The sequence below is a fragment of the Acomys minous genome (genome assembly GCF_964271855.1).
Source record: "Acomys minous genome assembly, chromosome: 7".
In the NCBI taxonomy this organism is placed as follows: domain Eukaryota; kingdom Metazoa; phylum Chordata; class Mammalia; order Rodentia; family Muridae; genus Acomys; species Acomys minous.
Window position 1 is genome coordinate 25,903,517 of NC_140488.1, and position 20,895 is coordinate 25,924,411.

A 20,895-nucleotide genomic window follows, 5' to 3' on the forward strand; every position below is an offset into this window, starting at 1 on the left:
CTGCCTGCCTCTGCCTCCCGAGTGCTGGGATTACAGGCTTGCGCCACCACACTTGGCTGACCCATAGCTGTAGCTTTTTGTTGCACATGAAATCCTCAGATTCTCAGCTCTCCATGATCCGGTCCCTGACTACCTCTTGTCCAGCACAACCTCCCTGTCAGTGTGCTCTGCCTGGCTATCCTCAGAACATGGCAAACTGTTTTTCTGCCTTAGGCCCTTTCCTCTCTTCTTTTGTTGAGATGTAATCTGAGCTTGAATGTTTGGATTCTGTGGTATGTATTGCGCAACCACCACTCAAATAAAGATAAGGATTCTTTTGGCTTCCAGGGATTTAGAAGAGTACTGCTACATTCTTTTGTTTGTTTGTTTTTGTTTTTGTTTTTTCGAGACAGGGTTTCTCTGTGTAGCCTTGGCTGTCCTGGACTCACTTTGTAGACCAGGCTGGCCTCGAACTCACAGTGATCCACCTGCCTCTGCCTCCCGAGTGCTGGCACTAAAGGCATGCACCATCACGACTGGCAAGATTAGTGCTACATTCTTGAAGGCACCTTCCTTGACCAAATCTTTTTGCTGTATCCTCTGGTGCTTACTCGGCCGTATTCTCTCCACTGTGTGATGATCTGTTGTGGTTTTGTGTATGCTTTGCAAGTCTATCTCTATCTGTTCCATTCTCCTAATGAAAGTACCATAATAGTGGGGTCTTTGTCTTGTTTACTTCTACGACTCTAGCTTCTTGAATAGCAACAGTACGTACAGGAGGTATCCCAGAAATGCTTATCAAAATTACTGTTTTTTTTTCTCCTGGTTTTTCAAGACAGGGTTTCTCTGTGTAGCCTTGGCTGTCCTGGACTCGCTTTGTAGACCAGGCTGGCCTCGAACTCATAGGGATCCACCTGCCTCTGCCTCCCAAGTGCTGGGATTAAAGGTGTGTGCCACCATGCCCGGCAAAATTACTGTTTTTGAAGATGCAAGAGGATGTTTTAATATTTATTTTAGCAATGCTAGATAGAAGGTACCAGGTAGCAGATATTATCTTGTAGAGGAGCTTATTAAATGAGCATGGGGGAAGAAGGAAAGAGGGGAAGGGGCACCCCAGAGAGACAGAAAGTAGAGAGAGAGGAAGTAAAGAGAGAGGGGAGAGAGAGAGAGAGAGAGAGAGAGAGAGAGAGAGAGAGAGAGAGAGAGAGAGCGAGCCACATGGAGGTTTGTCCTTTTATATGGCCCTGGGCAGTGTTACGCCTCAGTGGCAGGTTAAGTGATAATATCACTGGTAGGCAGACTGAAGCAGAATCCTAACAGAAGTGTTATGGTTGATGGTGGGGGAAGTCTTTGGGTGGAGAAAGCTTCAAAGGCATAGGTAGAAATGTTGGCCTTAGCAAGAAACACCATTTATTTCTGAGACAGTTAAGAGGGTGAAGATAGAGATATAGCGATGTGCAAGGGCAGCTCTTGGAGAGGGCTGTTTCTGCCAGATGGTTTTAAAATGTTCACAAAGGACGGGTAACCCACTGAGAGCTGAAGGGCAACAGAAGAGGGGTCTGAGCTTGGAAGCCAATGAAACATGTTGGAATAAGTAGGTTAACTGCCATTGTTTGAGCACTTGTTTACCAGGGACTGTTCCAGGCCTTTAAAAATTTATTAACTGAGTTTGTTCTCATCATGAGTGTATATGAGGAAGAGGAGTACTATTATGCTTCTATTCTAAGATTTGGGTCACTACACTTTGGATATACTTTGAGTGTGTATCAAGGCAAAGTTTATGTGTTAAAAGTTTGGTCCCTGGTTATGCAATGGCAGGAATCTTGAGGAGGTAGAACATAGTGGTCACTGGGGATGCTGCATTTGAAAGGGATTAATGTAGTTCTCAAAGGACACGGGTAAATTCTCAAAATTTGCTGTTAAAAGAGAAAAGCTTCCCCGAAACCCTTGCTTCCTGTTGCAGTGTTCCTGCCGTGATGCAATCCACTACGTTGTCATGTAGCCAGAAGCCCCTTCACTAGAGCTGAGAAGATTCCAGCACCATGCTCAAAGACATCTAAACACTGAGCTGTACAAACTTCTGCAGCTAAGTGGCCAGCCTCATGTTGTTGGTTATGCCAATACAAAAAGGACTAAATATATAAAAAATTATTTGTCAATTATATCTCAATGAAGCTGTGTGAAAAATGTGAACACCAAGGCAGGCAGAGAGAGAGAGAGAGAGAGAGAGAGAGAGAGAGAGAGAGAGAGAGAGAGAGAGAGAGAGAGAGAGAGAGAATAACTTTTACACATACACACATACACACACATGAGAATGAGAACGACAGATCTGGGATTTGAACTCATGTTGGAGCCTACATGAAAAGCTAATAACATTCCTCATTTCCTTAGTTCTTGATGGAACAGGTATGTACGGGTATCAGCTGCATGTGGGTAGGAGGCTCATGGAACCAGATGTGATGGATGGACACAGGGGTAGTCAGACATTATGCCATGAAAGAAAAGCCAAGGGATCAGAGCAGAAAAAGTGAATCGGACAAAATGGTGCATTAGTGTTAGGCACAGCAAATGGGGATCTGAGGCATTCTGACATGTGAGGTAGAGAGGGAAGTATTCTCGATCTCATACAAAGGCTTGAACTGGGAAAGTGTTCTCAGCTCACTGAGAGGGGTAAAGAACAGCATGAGAGCACAGTAGCAGTGACAGAGAAAGGCTAGCTAGATGGATGACCATGCAGGATAGAATTCTTCAAAGCACGGTCTAATAATCCTGCACCAAATGCTCTTGGATCCTTTAGAGTGTGGATTCCCATACCTATTTCAGCCCTACGAAAGAAGAATTCTGACAGTGAGGCCTGGGGACCTGCTTCTGAACCCTGTCTCCAGGTAATTCTTGTGTACAAGAAGACCTAGCACCCACCAAAGTCAAGAGCTGGTAGATCTTGCTTTTTTAGATCTGACCTACTGTGACACTTCCCTGAATTGGGAATTTAGGAGAGTGAGAGATTGATGGTCTTAAGCCATGCTGCCTGCTAGGGGATGGATTGAAGGGTAACACAGTTAGAAAGATGATGACCAGGAAGGAGGGCATGACAACAGTCCATGCAAGGGATTATGGTGGCCTGGACTAGTGTGTTGGCAGTGGAGCTTATGAGAAAGATGAATATTTTGGTACTAACACTGAGGCGGAGCTGGAAGAAAAGGGCAGAACTAAAGTTAATCTAGATGTTTATCCTGCTGTTGGATGGGTTGCATTAGCATACTCAGAGTTGAGGGATAACTGACAGGGGGGTGGGGTTGAGTGGATAAGTGCGTTTGGGATAGAGGAAGTCCATTTTGGATGTGTGATGCTTGTGATGCCTGTGAGTTATTCAAAGGTAGATGTGAGCCAGCTAATTGGACACGTTGGGCAGAAAAAGGGAGAGGATCTGGAAATAGACATTTGCGGTCAGGTTCACTGTAGTGGTATTTAAAGCCATGGCAAGTAATAAGATACCATGACAGGACAAGCAGAGTAGAAGTGTCTGGAAAAGGTCACTCCTGGTTTAGATGGAGAAGATGTTTAATGGGCACAAGGCAGCATAAATGAATGATTAGGAGACCTAGTTCCACAGAGCAGAACATCAGTTAGTTTGTAGGGAGGCCATGCACTCGGAAGATGGCTACAGTGAGTGAGTCAGAGCTGGTGCAAAACATCTGCAATTCCAACACCCAGAAGGCCAAGGTGGGAGGTGTCATTACACATCACAGGCTAGGCACAAAACTAGCAACAATCCTCCCACTCTGCATAGTTTGAGGACCAATGTCCTAGTAAGAAATAGATATTTTGATGCCTAAGGCCTGACAGGGAACTCTAATTCAGGGATTTTAAGTGGGGCCTTAACACTGGTAATTTTTACATTCTGTAGCCATTAAAGAAGCTTCCAGGTGTTGCTGATGCTACTGTCCGTGGGGCCCACAGCTTGAGAACCGTGGCTGTAGATGACTGCAGTGCAGGCTAGGATTGAGAACCACTCACGGCTTAAAAGCAAGCTCCTTTTCTTTACTAAGGGAGCTAGAGGGATAACTTCCTTAGGACAGGGGAGGCAGAAAGTAGCACTGTGGGCCAAGAATCAATTCAGGTAAAGAGTTAGAGGTGCCTCGGGTAGCAAAGGCCAAAACAAGGCGTGTACTCATAAAGCAGGGAGGAATGGAAGTCAGGCCCACAGGATAAAAAGAGCAGGAGGCTAGCAGAGAGGAATGGGCTGAACAGTCAGTGTGGCTCCCACAGCTGAATAGCAGCCAGGTGTTGCAAATGGGCGTGCTCGTTATTTCTTCTTTTTTTGAAAACTGAATGGGTGTGGCCAAAGAGATGCCTAGCAAGTCATAAACACATTTTGTCCTGAGGAGAATCTGAGTTCTGTTCTCAGTAATCACAGCAAGTAAGTCACATTTACCTGTAACTGTAGCTCAAATGGATCCAATGACATCCTCTGCTCCCGTGGACACTTGCACATACACACACACACACACACACACACACACACACACACACACACACACACACACACACACACACATACACACACACCAACCAAACCAACAAGGCAGCACATTGTCATTTAGCTAAGTCTAACCTTGAAGTCAGCTTATAACCCAGGCTGGCCTCTAAATAGGATTGGCCTCCCATGCAAACACTGGGTTTACAGATAGATACCACCATCCATATTTGGCTTTAAGTTATATCCCAATCCTACTTTCAAAAATGTTTCTGGCAGTTCACCTAGATGGGCCAGTGAGTAAGAACTTGTTACACAAGCCTGACAACTTGAATTCAATCCCTAAATCCCAGTGTAAAGAGAGAACTGACTTCTGAAAGTTGTTCCTTGATCCCCTCTACACTAATAATAATAATAATAATAATAATAATAATAATAATAATAATAGAATTTGAAAATAGGTTACATATAAGGTCTGAAAAACAGAGGTATAGGTGCTGGTGTGGCGGCATATCTCATATTCAGATGATGGAGAGTTGAATCAACTGCATACAAGCTGGTTCTTGCCTATATGACAAGGTTATTAGCATTAAATAAGAAATCTAAAGCCCTAGGTACAATCAGTTTGATGGGACAGAGAGCTGAGAGCGGGAAATCTATGTAGCACCTTCTATGTGCCACATACTATTGCTGGCAACTTAATGTATTTTCCATTTAACAATGCCATATGTCACAGGCTATGAGAAAGTTGGGATATTCTAAATGTACCAGGTAATGCTTTAGGTGTTTAACAAGGAAGTGATGCGACTCATGTAGTTACACCATATAAAGTCAATATTATATTCATTTCATTTTGCAGGCAAGAAAACTATAGACGCACTAGTCCAAAGTCCCTCACAATAAAGAAGTGGCAGAAACTGGATTGAATAGCAGACCTTGGTTAAGGCAATGGCGGTTAAATGTTAACTGGTGTTCATTGACCCATGTCAAACTGTGAAGCTTAAGCCTTTTCTTCCCACCATTCTACATGATGAGTCTATCACTGTCCCCACTGAAACTCCCTGTTTGAACAAGGACAATGGATTACATCATTTACTAAGGCTCTCTCCTTAACTTTGTGGTTTTATAGTTATGCCATGGGGCTATGTATTACTAAGCTACACCAAGAGCCGGCTCACCTTGACTTGAATCAAAAAAAAAAAAAAAGTAAATAAAGGCTCTCCTGTGGCCTCTATAACACAAGAGCAGCCGGACAGGTGCGGATGCACTGTCTTTCTAACACAACTACAGTACCTGCTATGCCACTTTGCCCCGTGCTTCATAGAAACTGCTCAGTGTTAGTCCCCATTCATGGAAGGGAACATCACTTTCGAAAGGAAACACCTTCTTCTGCCAAGCCTTTGGGTGGGGCTAGGGAAGAAAAAAAAACATTCCTAACAACACTGAGTCAGCCTATGCATCTGGCAGGCTCATAGTAGGAGGATCTGGAAGGCAGCCCTGGGTAAGAGGAAAGCTCTGGCTGAAGCTTCTCCAGTCTCAAGGGTAATGGAATCAGAATGCACAAATTCATGCTTAGATGGGCCAGCCAACAGTGGTGCCCTGTTCAGCTGAGGAGCATCCTCGCCAAGTGCCAGAGAGCTTGTACCACAGCCTCTTCCACGTATCTGTAGATGCATGTGCCTCATCATCCCATGCAATAAACTGGCTTTCAAAAGTTCTAAAATGGATTGTGTGGAAGCAGGCTCTTTGGGAGTCAGATCTAATCCAGCTAGGCTCATAGCAAGGGCAACTGGGCTCCTCTGAAGCATGCTGGCCTTGTCATCCTTGTGGAGCTGGCAGGATCACGGATGTGACCTTGCTGTCACATTCGTAGGATTAAAATTCAATGTCCAACCAGGCAAGATGGCATATAGTCCTAGCTACAAGAGAGGCTGGATCAGGAGTCTAGAAGTTCAAGTTCAGCTTCAGTAACATAGTGCAATTTCTTTACCTACCCTATCTCACTCCCCAAAAGGAAGACTTTCTTCCAATGAACTCACTGTTGCCTGAACCCTTAGGGTCAAAACGAAGATCTTTGATGGCTCAGCATGTATATTACTTCTTTATTAGTCTCTGAAAATTCATGGCTTCTCATCTCTTTGGGAAAGTATGCACACCATGTGTATGCAAAGCCCTACAGAGATTGGCCTTTAGATCTCATGAAGATGGAGTTACGGCAGTTATGACTTGCCAGATGTGGGTGCTGAGAACCAAATCTGGGTCCACTGGAAGATCAGTAAGTGCTCCTTAACCCCTGAAGCCAGCTCTCCAGTCCCAAGTTTATTTATGTGGCCGTGGCACAACACATGTGTTGAGTTTTATGACAAGTTTCTGGAGTCAGTTCCCCCCTTCCACCACATGAGTTTTGGGAATTGAACTCAGGCCATCAAACTTGACAGCAAGCGCCTTTGTCCACAGAATAATCTCAGAAGCCCAGGAAAACACATTCTGTGGTCCTGGAGCTGAGGATCAAACCCAGGGCTTTTGCACATGCTAAGTAAGCACTCTACAATGGAGTTTTGCCCTTAGCGCAAAAATCTTTTTTGTTTTGTTTGCTTTTTTGTTTTGTTTTGTTTTTCAAGACAGGGTTTCTCTGTATATAGCCTTGGCTGTTTTGGAACTCTCTTTGTAGACCAGGCTGGCCTTGAACTCACAGTGATCCACCTGCCTCTGCCTACTGAGTGCTGGGATTAAAGGCATGCACCATCACACTGGCTTTTAATTTTTTTCCCAGCACAAAAATCTTAAATGGCATTTCTCTGTAAGCTGGCGTGGTGACAGGTACAGGCAGAGTTGATGGGGACTATAAAAAGTCAAGTGAGACCAAGTGACATAAGTCTCGCCTCTTCAGTTCTTTCTTATTAAGATCACAATGATTTTTCACACAACATATATTTATTCAGAAAATTGCAATAAATTATAATAAAAAAGATGACACAAAATACAGAATCCCACTAGCAGCTTTGCTTAGTGACCAAGACATCTTTTGTGACATATAACAAAGAACTACAGATTAGGAATCAGAAAACAGTAGAAGGGAAGCTAATGCAGTATCACCCAATGGATTTGAATCACTTCTTCCCTAAGACACTAGGTGCAGAGTCTTTCCCTACCAAGTAGATCTGAAATCTTTAATTCAGAGGAACTACAAAATAGTACCTTGGAGGAATTAGAAATTAGAGGTTGAGGTGCAGGATAGGCAGGATAGGGAAGCAGCTTTCTTCCATCTGATCTGTTTTGTATCCCCTACCTGGAGATTGTCTAAAACCTTCAACCCTACGTACATCCCAGGCCAAGCTAGACCAAAGGATGAGGCAGTGAAGCAACTTGGTGCTTTGGCCTGATGAAGGAAGGACACTACATGCATGCTTCACACAGCCCCTACTAACCATATTCTGGCTCACCCAAAGGCCCAAGGTTGCCAAAGGATGAGGCAGTGAAGCAACTTGGTGCTTTGGCCTGATGAAGGAAGGACACTACATGCATGCTCCACATAGCCCCTACTAACCATATTCTGGCTCACCCGAAGGCCCAAGGTTGCCAAGGTATTATAGAATGGGCACAGGAGAGGCATTCCTCTGTGGACCTCCTTGCCCTAGCTCCTATCATCTGTTTCTTCAGTGATTACTTTCTAGCATAATAGATATGACAAATTCTTCCACTCCCAGTGTTCCATTGGCCAAATGTTGATCCAATCAGATTTTCAGTGAGCTGGGACCAATACTTTGACTCCTATTTCCCAACTCCCAGTTGGGTAAGGGCTGTACCAGTCAACTGCAGGATACATACTTTTTGCTCTCCAAAGAACTCAATTTTGAAGAGATGAGGGAACTGGCAAATCATTTGATGGTGGATGTTTCACTGGCCCTCTCCTTGGATATTACAGGAGTCATGGAATCAGGAGTCAAGATTGTACACATGGCCTATACAAGCTCCTTACGTCCAATGTGAATAGGAAAGGTGAATGAAACCAAGAAAGCCAACTTCACCAGGCAGTTTTGCAGTCAGAAGCTGGCGGCTTGTTTGTCAATCAGCAAATTAGTTTTGTTTTGTTTTTTTAAAAAGAGTTTGTCTGTCCCACAAAGCTTGAATAAAATGAAAACTCCACAAAGTCATTTCAGGTGGGAGAGGTAATGTGTGTGGCCGGTCCCACTGACCAGTCCCTCTTACGCAGCACTGGATAGAGTAACTAGGAGCCAAGGGCAGTCTTTCTTTACCTGAAGGAGCCAGAAGTGGAGTCCAGAGGCAGCCTGGCTGAGAGAGGACAATACCTTCCCCTGACACTTCAGAAGATAGAAGAAAGGGTTCTGAGGGTTACCCTCAATATATGGTTTTGTCGGGGTTGGGGAAGCTCCATGGGGCCTCACTTGAGGTGCACAGACTCCTTTTGACTGTGATGCAAACATTATCCTGGAGGTGGGTTTCTAGTGGGATGTGGTTCCCTAACATTGAGGATTGCTCCTCATGTCAAATGTGGATACTAACAGGGGAAGGGGAGTAGGAAGCAGGACCCCGTCGAACATGGACATTTTCACTCCTGAAATACTCACAGTGCTTACCTTGCTATTGTGATTTTCTCACATCAGTGGGAGGCCATGTCTATAGTCCATAAAAGCATGTAACTAAACATGATCTGAGACAAGGGAATATGGATGGTTCCACCAAGTGTGGATCCACAAGAAGGCCAATGTTACAGTGATACACAGACATTATTGTAGTAGAAATGCACACACGCATGTAACAATCACATGGAGACAGTGAACGTCGGTTGAGGACACCCATGGAGGGACTAGCCTCATCCAGGCTTTCTTCAACGTGATAGCATGAATGGAGGAAGAGTGCAAAGTAGTGAGAGGGTGGATCCAAAGTGCATTATACAAAGGACTACAGACAAGTCTGAGCTATAGCGAGTAGTGCTTGTCGGCCAAGAATGGGAATGCCTCCCAATCTAGGCCTAGGGTATTAAAGATAATCATGATGACTGGGAAGCAGGGCAGAAAATGTACCCTTAGGTAAAGGAGTGTAAATGCGGACCTCTTTGCTTTACAAAGAGTAAACACAAAACCACCAAAATATGGTAACTTTGGCTTGGCAATATATGTCTGAAAGGATTTTGCTGTGTAGAACATGGCAAGGACGGTTAGGGAACTCTTCCCTGTGTGTTATGAACAGACCTTAAGATCCTGCAATAGACTCTGTGACACGACTCCTCAGCTCAGTCTGAAATACTCAGAGCCCAAGATCTTCCTCCTCTAGAATCTCAGATAGGAAACCACTTATTCTTCCTCGCTCCCGAGCAGGAAGCCCAGAAGGAACTGGATGGCACGCTGGCGGTCACTTGGAGTCTGTCTTGCCATGAGGTTTGGTGGAGGCCTCAGGAGAAGGCTGGTGAAGAGAGTAGCTACAGGGTGGAAGAAAGAAAAGGGGAAACCCATTGTCAGACGTGACGTAAGTAAAACCTCAAGGTTCGGCATGCAGGGAACAAGGATAGTAGGAGAGATGTGACTGCCATGTTCCCGACTGTCAACTATGGTATACATGATGCACATTGCATAGAGTTTGTGTTTAGCAAGCACTCCACACAGACTTTCTCACGAAGTACCCTTACCGATCATGTTGGCACTGACATTGTTGTAGTCCGAGAATTTTAAGAGTTCACGAAGGAATGCCATCAAGTAGCGGAAAACATTTCTGTGGCATCTTGGAAGCTGGGAAATTACCTGTTTTGTAGAGAGGAGTGTGTAGTAAGGTAACTGGCTCAAAGGGAGTACACATTTATAGCAGCCATAACAACAATTGGTAATCCAACTCGTATAGGCCCCATCTGTCTGTCACTACCCTCTGTTACTTACTCATGAGTAGAATTCTACCTGACAAATTATAACCGGAAGTGAGTATGGTTTGTTTTCTCTTTATTCAATGACTGGGCCATGCAGTCAGCACAGTCACACCCACACAGTGCCTTACCAGAAACAAAGTGTTCATCTGTTCTTTCTCCTTTTCCCCTAACAGCAAAGGCACCTGTCAATGTCTTGGCAGTGATGGGTGCCTCCTACCAACCCCTCCTAATGTGATTCATAGCTGGTCGCAGTCATTGTGAAGCAAACTCTTTGCAAGATTAAAAACATGTCAAGAAGGAAAGAAGGAGGTGGAGAAGGCGGCGTCGGCTCCCAACTGCCACCTGGTCTTCCTGCTAATGACAGCTAAAACTGCACTTACAATTAGCTTTGACAATCTCACTTCAGGGTGCAGGCATCTATCCACCTCATAAAGTTTTCTGTTAACAGAAATAGGCCAACTAGACAACATTCCAATATAATAGAAAATAATAATACCTAAATTCAAGGGTTTTAACTTTACTTTGTGTGTGTGTGTGTGTGTGTGTGTGTGTGTGTGTGTGTGTGTGTGTGTGTGACACGTGGAGATCTGAGAACAACTAGTGGAGCTGTTTTTTTTTTTCCTTCAATCACTTGTGTTCGGGGGATCAAACTTAGGTCAGCAGGCTTGGTGGCAAGTACCTTTATCCACTGAGTCATCTCACTGGCTCCCTCAAGAATCATAACCTTTAACTAAGGTATCCTATTATGAATAATAGACTCAGGCCCATCCTATCATATAGCTTTGTAAAACTGATGATTTCCCTATGGAAGAACTTGCACTGAGCATATCCTCAGGACAATGAAACTCACCTGTCTGCAGATGCGAGGATCATGAGCAGAGTCAAGACATCGCTGATACAGCTCGTAACAGATGACTGGCTCTGGCAGGGCTTCCAGGAAAATGAGCAGTGCTTCAGCCACAGAGTGGTTACTGCCAGCTGAATTACCTTGAGTCAAGGGAATGGGGACCCAGAGAAACGCCAAACGGAGACCTGATTGGCTGCCTTCCTTGAGCCTCTACAGGGAATGCCTTTTCCTGTTCTCTTTCAGGACACACTCCTCTTGACTGGGTTTTGATAACGGTCCAGATACTCTACAGCCGAGCTGGTACAGAATTGACCACAGTCCTCTGAGAGGTTTCATTAGAGACTTAGAGAGCATAGCCTGCACAATGATGGGGTCCACTGGATGGGTTATAAATGGGTTGCCAGTGTCTTTCTCATTCTTTTTCCTGCTCTACTGGTAGGGTGAGAAGGTTAGCAGGAACGACTAATTGGCTGAAGGAAAATGGTACTGGTACTACGGCTCCTATGTCCCATGCTCATTAGAAGTTGTTATTACCCTCCCCTTGATTCCTCTTAGTATGAGTTTGACACAAAGAGAGACGAAAAGTTCCTGCAATGTCTTGAGAAAACAAGGACAATCAGTGACTATCTTATACCAAGTCAACAACAAAAATCAATGTAGAAACACGTGCATAAATGCCTGTGGGAAAAGTCTTTGGCCATGTATCTGTCCAGCTTCCCCAGCCTTGGGCAGAAAGGATACGAATTGTTTCAGGAATGCTGGTATCCAGACAATCAATGATCTGCTGTAACTCCTCCTGCATCCCAGGGGTTTGGAACAAGTCCTCCTATCAAAGAAGTACAAATGAAGGGAGCAAGGCAAGATATCTATCCCTTTAAGGTCTGAAGCTTTTCCAGAAACCAGGGGAGCAACAGGAAGACAAATGGAGGGCGGTGCATACATTAACGGTTAGGAACAGAAGTATGGATTCAGCATTGCTTTCCTTTAGCATTTCTGTCATTCATGTGAAATTTTATTGCAAGCAAGAAAATGAGCTGTCAGAAAACGACATTTCAGCCTCTACGTGATAAGGCGGGGGACTAGATAGCCAGATCAGGAAGCCAGGTAGTCCACAGAGCCTCTATAAAACAAGCATAGTGTACACTGTATGAGCACACCCATAGACAAATGAGGACAGAACTGGATGCCGGGAAAGGAGTAAATGGTATATTCATAATACAATTGGTTTCCGAGTTATATTGGTCTCAGTAGGTCTGAGAATGCTACCCAATTTGGCCAAAGGAAGTTCTTTTCTTAAGTGAAGGAATTCGGAGTGGCTAGTGTTTTGGTACAGGATTTAAAAGAAAACTCTGTGCCATGTAAAAGAAATGGGCTTAAAGTTTATTTCAATTTTAAAATTTGCAATTGAATATAGGGCAGCTAAAACAGGCAACAGACTGGAGTACTCAGTCGTCCAGGGCAAAGTGTATAAAAAGCCACAGAACTCTCAGCTCTTGTCTTGGCCCTGTAATCAGACTCAGAGTGCAGTCTCAGGTAGGGGCTTCGCTGGTATGCTTTGGAGGTCAGACAGCGTAGCCACATGGAGGCTGGTTGGGAAGGTTAAATGGCCTATGCTGGTGCGAAGCATTATAATTTCCTATAAGCTCCACACAATCCGCAGTTGTAGGGAAGGTTTTCTCACTTACCTGGTGACACGCATATTTGAATAAGTGATCTACGAGAAGCCAGATCTCCTTGGGGACTTGAAGGGGTCTCTCACTGGCATCTTCATCCAATGGGACCATCTGCAGAAGGGATTTCTCCTAACAGATGAGAAAGAATGAGAATCAAAGGGGCCTCTGAATTAAGAGTTAAATCTCTTTCAAAACCTTCCGAAGCAGGTACAATTGATCTTTGTCTCTTAAGCTTTCACTTTTTTTTCCCTCACAACCGACATGCATGTTCAGGAGGCACTCAGTAATGATTCCAAGTAGTTAAAACAATCTCCTCCCCCAAAAATGTTTCATTCAGTCAGTAAGCATTTCATTTGTGCTTATGATGTGCATCCTGCGGCTGCATTCCACATTCTGGAGTGAGAACTAGCTTGGCAAGGATCTAATACAGTCACAGTAGAGTCTATGCAGGGCCGGTAGCTGGACCATGAAATCACAATTGCTAGGACACTACCCTGAGGGACTGTAAACTCAGGCTTCAGTTTATTCTACACTAATTCTTCCTGCAAGCCTCATCACAAATACTAATGGGAGTTCTCATTGCTTTTTTTCTTTTTTAACTGAATTGCTTCGGTTCTCAGGAACTAGAGACAGCTCTGTACATTACATGTACATATATGGATACCTAGGCTTGATCAATTTTCTAATCATAAGCCCTAGGATCTAAAAGTAATACCTGGAATATAGCAACTGAAGAGCTAAAATACCATGAACACTCTAGGGCCTACTTCTAGAAGCTTTTGTTTATACTAATAGCTCAGCAAGGATTTTTAGGGGCTATTATTTGTCTTACCTACCTTTCTATTGTTAGAGTCTCCTGAAAGGATATAAGACAAAAATCCAGAAGTGACACACATCAGACAAATAAAAAATCAAAGTGTGAAAAGAAACCCTCAATTTTCTCCCAACACTAAGAAAAAAATCTGTTACTTTATCTTAGATTTATAGATTCAAATATAAAGTATATGAAAAAATATATCTAAACTAATGTTAAAGGGCATTGGAAGGCAGCCTTCAGAAGAACCCCAATGGAGAAGCCATGTTCAGTCTTTAGCATCCTTGTCCTTTTGTCACTGCTAAGGCATATATTATATATAGTTAACTTTCAGAGATTCTTCCCTGACATTGTTCTAGCTATAATCCCTAGCCATGTAGCTTTAAGGGAAATAAAAAAATATATGCTCACTATGCTCAGAGACAACATACACTACAGTAGCACTCAGGTCTCTTCCTAACATGGTGCTCTTTAATAAGCACTGATGAACTTTCGAAGCTGTCGTACCCTTCTCAGGGAATAAAGAGAAAGGGGTAGTGATTGTTGGTTGTCATTTCAAATCTCTATATCTATTTTCATATTTATTTCCTTTCCTTCCCTCGGATACTATTCTATATAGTTTCTGTAACTTTTATTGGTGGCTCACCCACTGACTTCATTCTGGCTGTATGTATTACACGCAGGCATTCACCTGATATCTGAGCCCAAACACAATGCAATCTGTCACCTTGCTGGACGAAACAGACCACATGTATAGACTCTTTTGCCGATGCCTCCAAACTTACATATATAAATTATTCATCATTGATTCATATACTTTCAAAAGTCTGACATCCAATTGAAGGTTCTTCCTGTATAGAAGCATTAAGACAACACAGGGCACTATCTAAGCTGAATAGACAGAACAGAGACAGCCCTTAACAGAGAAGAGCTAAGAAGCAAAGACGTCTCAAGCCTTAGTGGTTTAAAAGGTTAATAAATGTCAGTAGGTTATATACAGCATCTACTATCCACTTCCAAATTCATGTGTGATAATAGGAAATGTCACACTTGTGGCTCTGAACTCTAGAAAAAATACAATAAGAAAATGGGGGAAAGACTATTTACAAAAAAAAAGTTCCATATATTACTGTGAATTCTTCTGTTCAAAGAGGGAACCAAGGCACTCTGCCTTCTAGCAACAGGACAGTCTTTGCCTTATAAGCCTACACTTTGTAATCTTAATGCTAATGGTTAAAGCTGCTCCACCTTCAAAGTGCATTCAACTCCACCCAATGGAGAGGTCCCTCAAACACTATGAAAGTGCTGTGGAATGTCTGTGCAGCTCCTGCCCCTGCATTTGGCAGGCCTGAGTGGAGCCTGGCCTCTCCAGTTGAGGACAGAAAAGGCCGTGAGGTACTGCAGAAGGGTCATACAACTGGACAGTCAGGAAACAGGAGTCACATCTTAAACTCCGGTACTCAGGGGGCACTGGGACTTTTTATAGCATTTTCTATCTTTATGGGCTTTGAGTTTTGCCTGTTAGAACACAGAAAATATCTTTCTCTGTCTAAAGCCAGACAGCTGGATTAGAAAATTTAGGATTTTCCTTAGCTCCATAATTCTACTCTTTGTTCTGCTTCTTGGCAATATCTGGGTAACTAACCACTATTATGAAGAACCTCAAATCACTTCTTTGTTGTGTGTGTGACCCATGTGTATGGATGTATGTGTGTATGCAAGCCAGGGGTTGACACCAAGTGTCTCTCTGAAGCCTGTTTCCATCTCTCTCTCTTTTTGACAGGTGCTCTCACTGAACATGGAGGTAAATGATTCTGTTAGATTGGCTGGCAAGGGAGCGCCAGGGACCTACCTGTTACCTGTTCCCCAGCCCTGGGATTACAGATGTGTGCCACTACACTTAGCTTTTCTGTTTACACTAGTGTTGAAAAATCTGAACTTAGGCCCTCATGGTTATATGACAAATTCTTTATTAACTAGGCCCTCTTCCAGCTTCCAAATCCAAATCACTCTTTTTTTTTTTTTATTTTGTTTTTTTGTTTTCAAGACGGGGTTTCTCTATGTAGCCTTGGTTGTCCTGGACTCCCTTTGTAGACCAGGCTGGCCTCAAACTCACAGAGATCCGCCTGCCTCTGCCTCCTGAGTGCTGGGATTAAAGGTGTGCGCCACCACACTTAGCTTCCAAATCACTCTTCATGCAACAGGAATAGCATTTTTTTTGGGTTTTACTATAATTGATTGGAAGCAAGGGCAGCCAAATAGTACCCCCCAATGCATGAGTTTTCAGATAAGATATATCAGAGCAAATGGGGGCTAGAAATGCAGCTTCAGGGTATCACACTTGTCTGGAAATCTAAAAATTCAAATGTGGCTCAATGGTAGTATATTTGTCTAGCATGTGTATGGAAACATGTTTCATCCCTTGTGACACACTTGAGTGGGCACACACATGCACATGTGCATACATATATAGTGGTGGCTCGGGGTGTAGCTTAGTTGGTAGAATGCTTATCTATCATCTATCACAAGGCCTAAGTTTGATTCCTAGGATGGAATAAAACCAGGAGTGCTGTAATCTCAGCACTGGGGAAGTGGAGGCAGGAGGATCAAAAAATTAAGGTCGCTCTTTGCTCTACAGCGAGTTTGAGGCTAGCCTGTAACACATGAGACCCTATCTCAAAGGAAAGTACCTTTGAGTATTCTTTCTTTTACATACAGAGTACCAACATATATATAAGGGTATATAAGTATCATTCCTGGCAGTTCGTTGGGTGCTAATAGGGAATTCTCACCGGGTCAGAGGCCTCTGATATGAGAATGCCTAGGGACAAGTTCCAGGGACCACAGTTAAGTGTTAATCAAGCACAAAGAAACCTTCATTACCACCAATGGATTGAATTACCTTTTCTAGGAAGCTGTCTTCTTCCTGAGAGCAGAGCAGGAGAAAAGTCATTGGCAGATAGACAATGATTAGAGTTAATCCACAGAATTAGAATTAGATTTTGCTTAGCATTAGATTTTGCTAGCTTGCATATAGACATACAGGTTTTTAAAAGTTCTCAATCCTTCAAACTATGAACACTGAAAACGGAACATATTCTCCATATGCGAAGCTCTTTGTCACACATAGTGTATAAATTATACAGTTCGCTGAGATTATTACTAAAGAAATATCCTTCTATAGGACTCAGCCAAACCTGGTACTGTGCCTTCCTGGGCAGTTCTTACCTCATCCTAATGTTGCCTCCATGGAAGAACTTGGCCGTGGGCCTGAGAGCGGCTACTCAGAAGCAGAGGATTCCTCTTTTCTAGTTCTACGTTCCCCGATATGTTCCATAGCCTACTTTCTATTTCTGTTCTCATCCCAGCTGGCCTCCCGAATCTCCAAGAGGCTCCACCAGCTCTTTCCCTCTCCCTGTACCCACTTATCTCTACACATTTGAAGACACCCCACATTTGAAGACTAATTGAAATGTAAATGGACTTTATCTCAGAGGTTTGTGGATCTGGGTATCCATCAGTTCCTCTATTTTCCTATAAAAGACAAAGGAGAAACGGGAAATAGTACTTTCTATTTTCCCTGTTATTTCTGTAGTCATTATAACCCAGTGAGAGTGAGAGCTGCAGCAATGATCACCACCACCTGAGGAATGTCTACCATGGACCAGCAGCAGGTTTATAGGCAATGTCACTTTATCTGCACATCAGTGTGAAGCATTAGTCCCATTTTACAGATGAAGAAACTGAGGCTTTGAGAGGTTAAATTATTTGCCCAAGGTTGCACATGGTAATAAGTGACAGAATCAGGATAGGAACCCAGGTCTGACTAACCCCATTCTTAGACAACTCAGAAAGAACAGCATTTAAGTACTTCTTAGATAGAGAGGCAGGGGAAAGCTGCGAGAGTCCTTCTATCATCAGCTAAGGATAGTGAGAAACGCTATTCACAAGGCAGCATGATTAATGCAAAGAGTATAGGGATTGATGTTAGACAGGTCTCAGTACAAATCTTCCTTCTGCCTCCAACTGACTTGCTAGAGAGGTCACAATTTACTCAACTTCATATTGTCCCAGTGTCTTCATCTCTGAAGCACATAAAATATTGTCCTTATGGGGATAGTGAAGCAGTCTAAAGACCCAAGGAGGTGAGGTACATAGCCCCAGAAACTCTTAATTGGGTTCTTACCGATTTGATGACTGACCATCACATCTCATGAGAAACCTAGCTCTCCCTGTCAGAGAAGCAAAGGCTCCTGGAGTGGAAGTGAATATGTATTCCTTGACATTTTAACTGGTAATCCTGAACCGACTCCCCTCCCCCACCCCACCCCCAGCTCTTGTTACATGACAATTAGGGGTTTTAGTATTGTTAGATACAGTATGGATTAAACATGGATTAAATACCTAAATACCATGCGAAATAAAGTGGTCAGAGTCTTAGGAATTGTTCTTTTAAGGTACATATTGTTTTATCATTATGTTATTTCTAAACAGAAAGTTAATTCTGAGTGCCAACAATCTAAACCAGCAAAACTTTGTGCTAAAACATTTTATTACATTTACAAACACTTGTTAAGAAATCTGACAGACTTGACACCTGCCCTCTGAAGAATACATAATACATGGTATAACAAGCAAAACCAAGCAGGGATTTTGTGTGCTATCATGTCAATCCAGGGCCTGGAAGAAGTCTCCTTTGAGTGGTAAGCATCTACCAGTACAAAGGGCTATGCTAAACACCTTCTGAGGAGGGCAGTGACAATGAAAAAGATGCAGTTGGTCCCTGGCCCTGGTTTCCAATTGAGTCTGATCATCCTTAGTCTTAGAATTTATAACTTGATATTCTTACGTTTAAAAATCCCAATACATGGCTACTAGTCCTTAAAAAACACAGGTGGTGTTTCCAGCTGGTATTAAGACCTGGTGCTGTATGCATGCTGGGCAAACGTTCTACTACTGAGGCACATCTAAGCCCTTAATCCATAGGATTTTGGGAATGGGATAGTAGTGCTGGGTGCAGAGATGCAGGCCTGTTATGACAGCTACTCAGGAAGTTCACACGAACACAGAAAGTTGGGGACCAGTCTCGACAACATAGCAAGATCCATGCTCTAAGAAAAGACAGAAGAAGCAGAAAGAAACAAATGCACAGGAAAGTAAATGATGAGGTGACTAAGAAGAACTTACTCATCTTGTTTGGGGGAAGCATTAGCTAACTAAAGAATGTTGAGAAAGATGGTGAGAAACAAAATGTGACACTGACTGACAACTTAATGCATCTGGATTGTCTGGAGCAGGCATCGGGGAGCCACTCACTACCTTTGAGCAAGGAAAAAAAATCATCCCACCAGAGTAGTAGTACAGAAAATTTAATCTGGCATATCTCAATGGGAGAAAATGAAGTGCAGAAACCAAAGAAAATATTAAATGGTTATCAACATAGGTCAAGCAGGAGAAAAGAAACACATGGAGGCCCATGAAACAGCCAAGCAGGTAATAGTGTTTGCCACCACGTTTGATGACTTAGGTTAAATCTCTGGAACTCACTTGGTGGAAAAAAAGAACCACCCTCACAACATTGTCCTTTGACCTCCACAAGTGTGCCTTGGTATGCATGCACAAGCTAAATTAGTCAGTGAATCAATTTATGTACCAATATGGGGCCTAGGAGATGATAGCTCACTTGATAGAAGTTTATGTATGGAGACACAATCTCTATGTCCCACTAGGTTGGAGAGAACCAATTCCCAAGAGTTGTCCTGACCAACACACATGCTCTGTGGTACATGCATGTCTGTCTGAGTGTACACACAGATTCATTTTTTAAAACTAGACTGGGAAAAATGTATTTTAAATTAGTGGCCAGGCACTGTTTCTTAGTAGCAGAATGCTTATCTGGCATAAATGAGGCCTAGGGCTCCACCTTCAATACCATAAACACGAGGAAAGGAAAAAAAGAGAAAATGCTAAAAGAGGACTCAAAAGGACTGGTACAATGCTGGTAGAGAGATAGCAAGTTTACATGAAGAGTTTATTCCTTTGGTGGCTGGGATGATGGTTGAGTGGTTAAAGCACTTGCCACACATGTGTGATGGAGTTTGTACCCCAGAACCCACAAAAATGCCGAGTGGGTGTGGTGGCCCACCTGTAATTCTAGCCTTGGGAAGATATGAGATCCTCAGAGTGAGCTGGCTAGCTAGGAACACTTAGCCATATCATTGAGATCTGGGTTTGACTGAGAGGCTCCGCCTTAATGAATAAGGAGTGAGAAAGACAGAGGGTGATTCCCAACATCAAGCTAGGGGATTTACATGCACGCACATGTACATGTGTGCACGCCCACTTGTACATACAGAAATATGCATCTATATGTGTACACACACACACACACACCCCACACCCCACATTTGAAAGTGGAAAAAGGAAAAAAAATAGAGTGAGTTTTCTTCTCTGGATGTAGGCACAAAGAAAACAAATGTAAATTACATTTAATCGTAAATTACACTTAATCCAACACTAGTGTGAATTTTGGAGCTAGAAACATCAGCTAGCCTCCACTAATAAAAGGTTAGTCATCCCTTAGTTCAATGAGCTTGAAAGGCTAAAGGCTGTTTATCTCATTCAAAACAGGAAACTACTTCAGGATTTCTTCCCTGGAGTGACATGACACATAATAAGTGTAATGCAAATCATTCCTTAGCCCAACATTTCATAACCCTATGAAGAACATTCCCAGTCAGGAATGTAGATACAGCAATATAAAAAGAGTCCGTGATCAGTGGAAGATCCGGTGGACAGTACTGGGGATTAAACTCAGGTCCTGGGGTGTGGTATGGAAGTGCTCCACCACTGAGCTGCACCTCCAGCTCCTCCGCCCATGGTTAACTCCTCCTGCCTTCAGTCTTCCAAGCAGAAGGTTCAAATTTAAGGCCAATTAAGTGGAAATTGGAGTTCTCAGAAGAAATAGTTCATATAAAATATAGAAAAGAAACAAATCATACAAGTAACAGGACAAGAAGGGAGTGATCAGATCAGTGAGAGAAAGTAAACGTGTGGAGTGAAGAGATCCCTGGTATTAAATGAATTGCCAAGTTGTTTTCTCAGACTTTATATCCCTCTCTGCATTGGCATGTTCTCCATCCATCTTCCATCTTTTTCATGTTTGTTCTTGTAACTGAAATCCTTAACCAGTTCTGGCACTTCAAGCCTGGTCTCTTCCCCACTAGC

The 20,895-nt window shown here is 43.1% G+C and overlaps 1 protein-coding gene across 2 annotated transcripts in view; it reads right to left on the minus strand.

The window, feature by feature from the left end:
• Nucleotides 1–7,368: 7,368 nt before the first annotated feature.
• The window catches only part of OCRL (OCRL inositol polyphosphate-5-phosphatase), a 59,555-nt gene continuing 46,028 nt past the window's right edge, over nucleotides 7,369–20,895 (minus strand). The window contains exons 19-24 of one of the 2 annotated variants that reach the window (XM_084789938.1): nucleotides 16,571–16,594; nucleotides 12,867–12,983; nucleotides 11,923–12,007; nucleotides 11,185–11,312; nucleotides 10,104–10,215; nucleotides 7,369–9,896 (exon numbers count right to left, since the gene is read on the minus strand). In XM_084789938.1, coding sequence (XP_084646064.1) covers nucleotides 9,772–9,896; nucleotides 10,104–10,215; nucleotides 11,185–11,312; nucleotides 11,923–12,007; nucleotides 12,867–12,983; nucleotides 16,571–16,594 — 591 coding nt within the window. In that variant the 3' untranslated portion in view covers nucleotides 7,369–9,771. The remainder of the gene's footprint in view (nucleotides 9,897–10,103; nucleotides 10,216–11,184; nucleotides 11,313–11,922; nucleotides 12,008–12,866; nucleotides 12,984–16,570; nucleotides 16,595–20,895) is intronic. The other variant, XM_084789939.1, reaches the window with a different exon arrangement.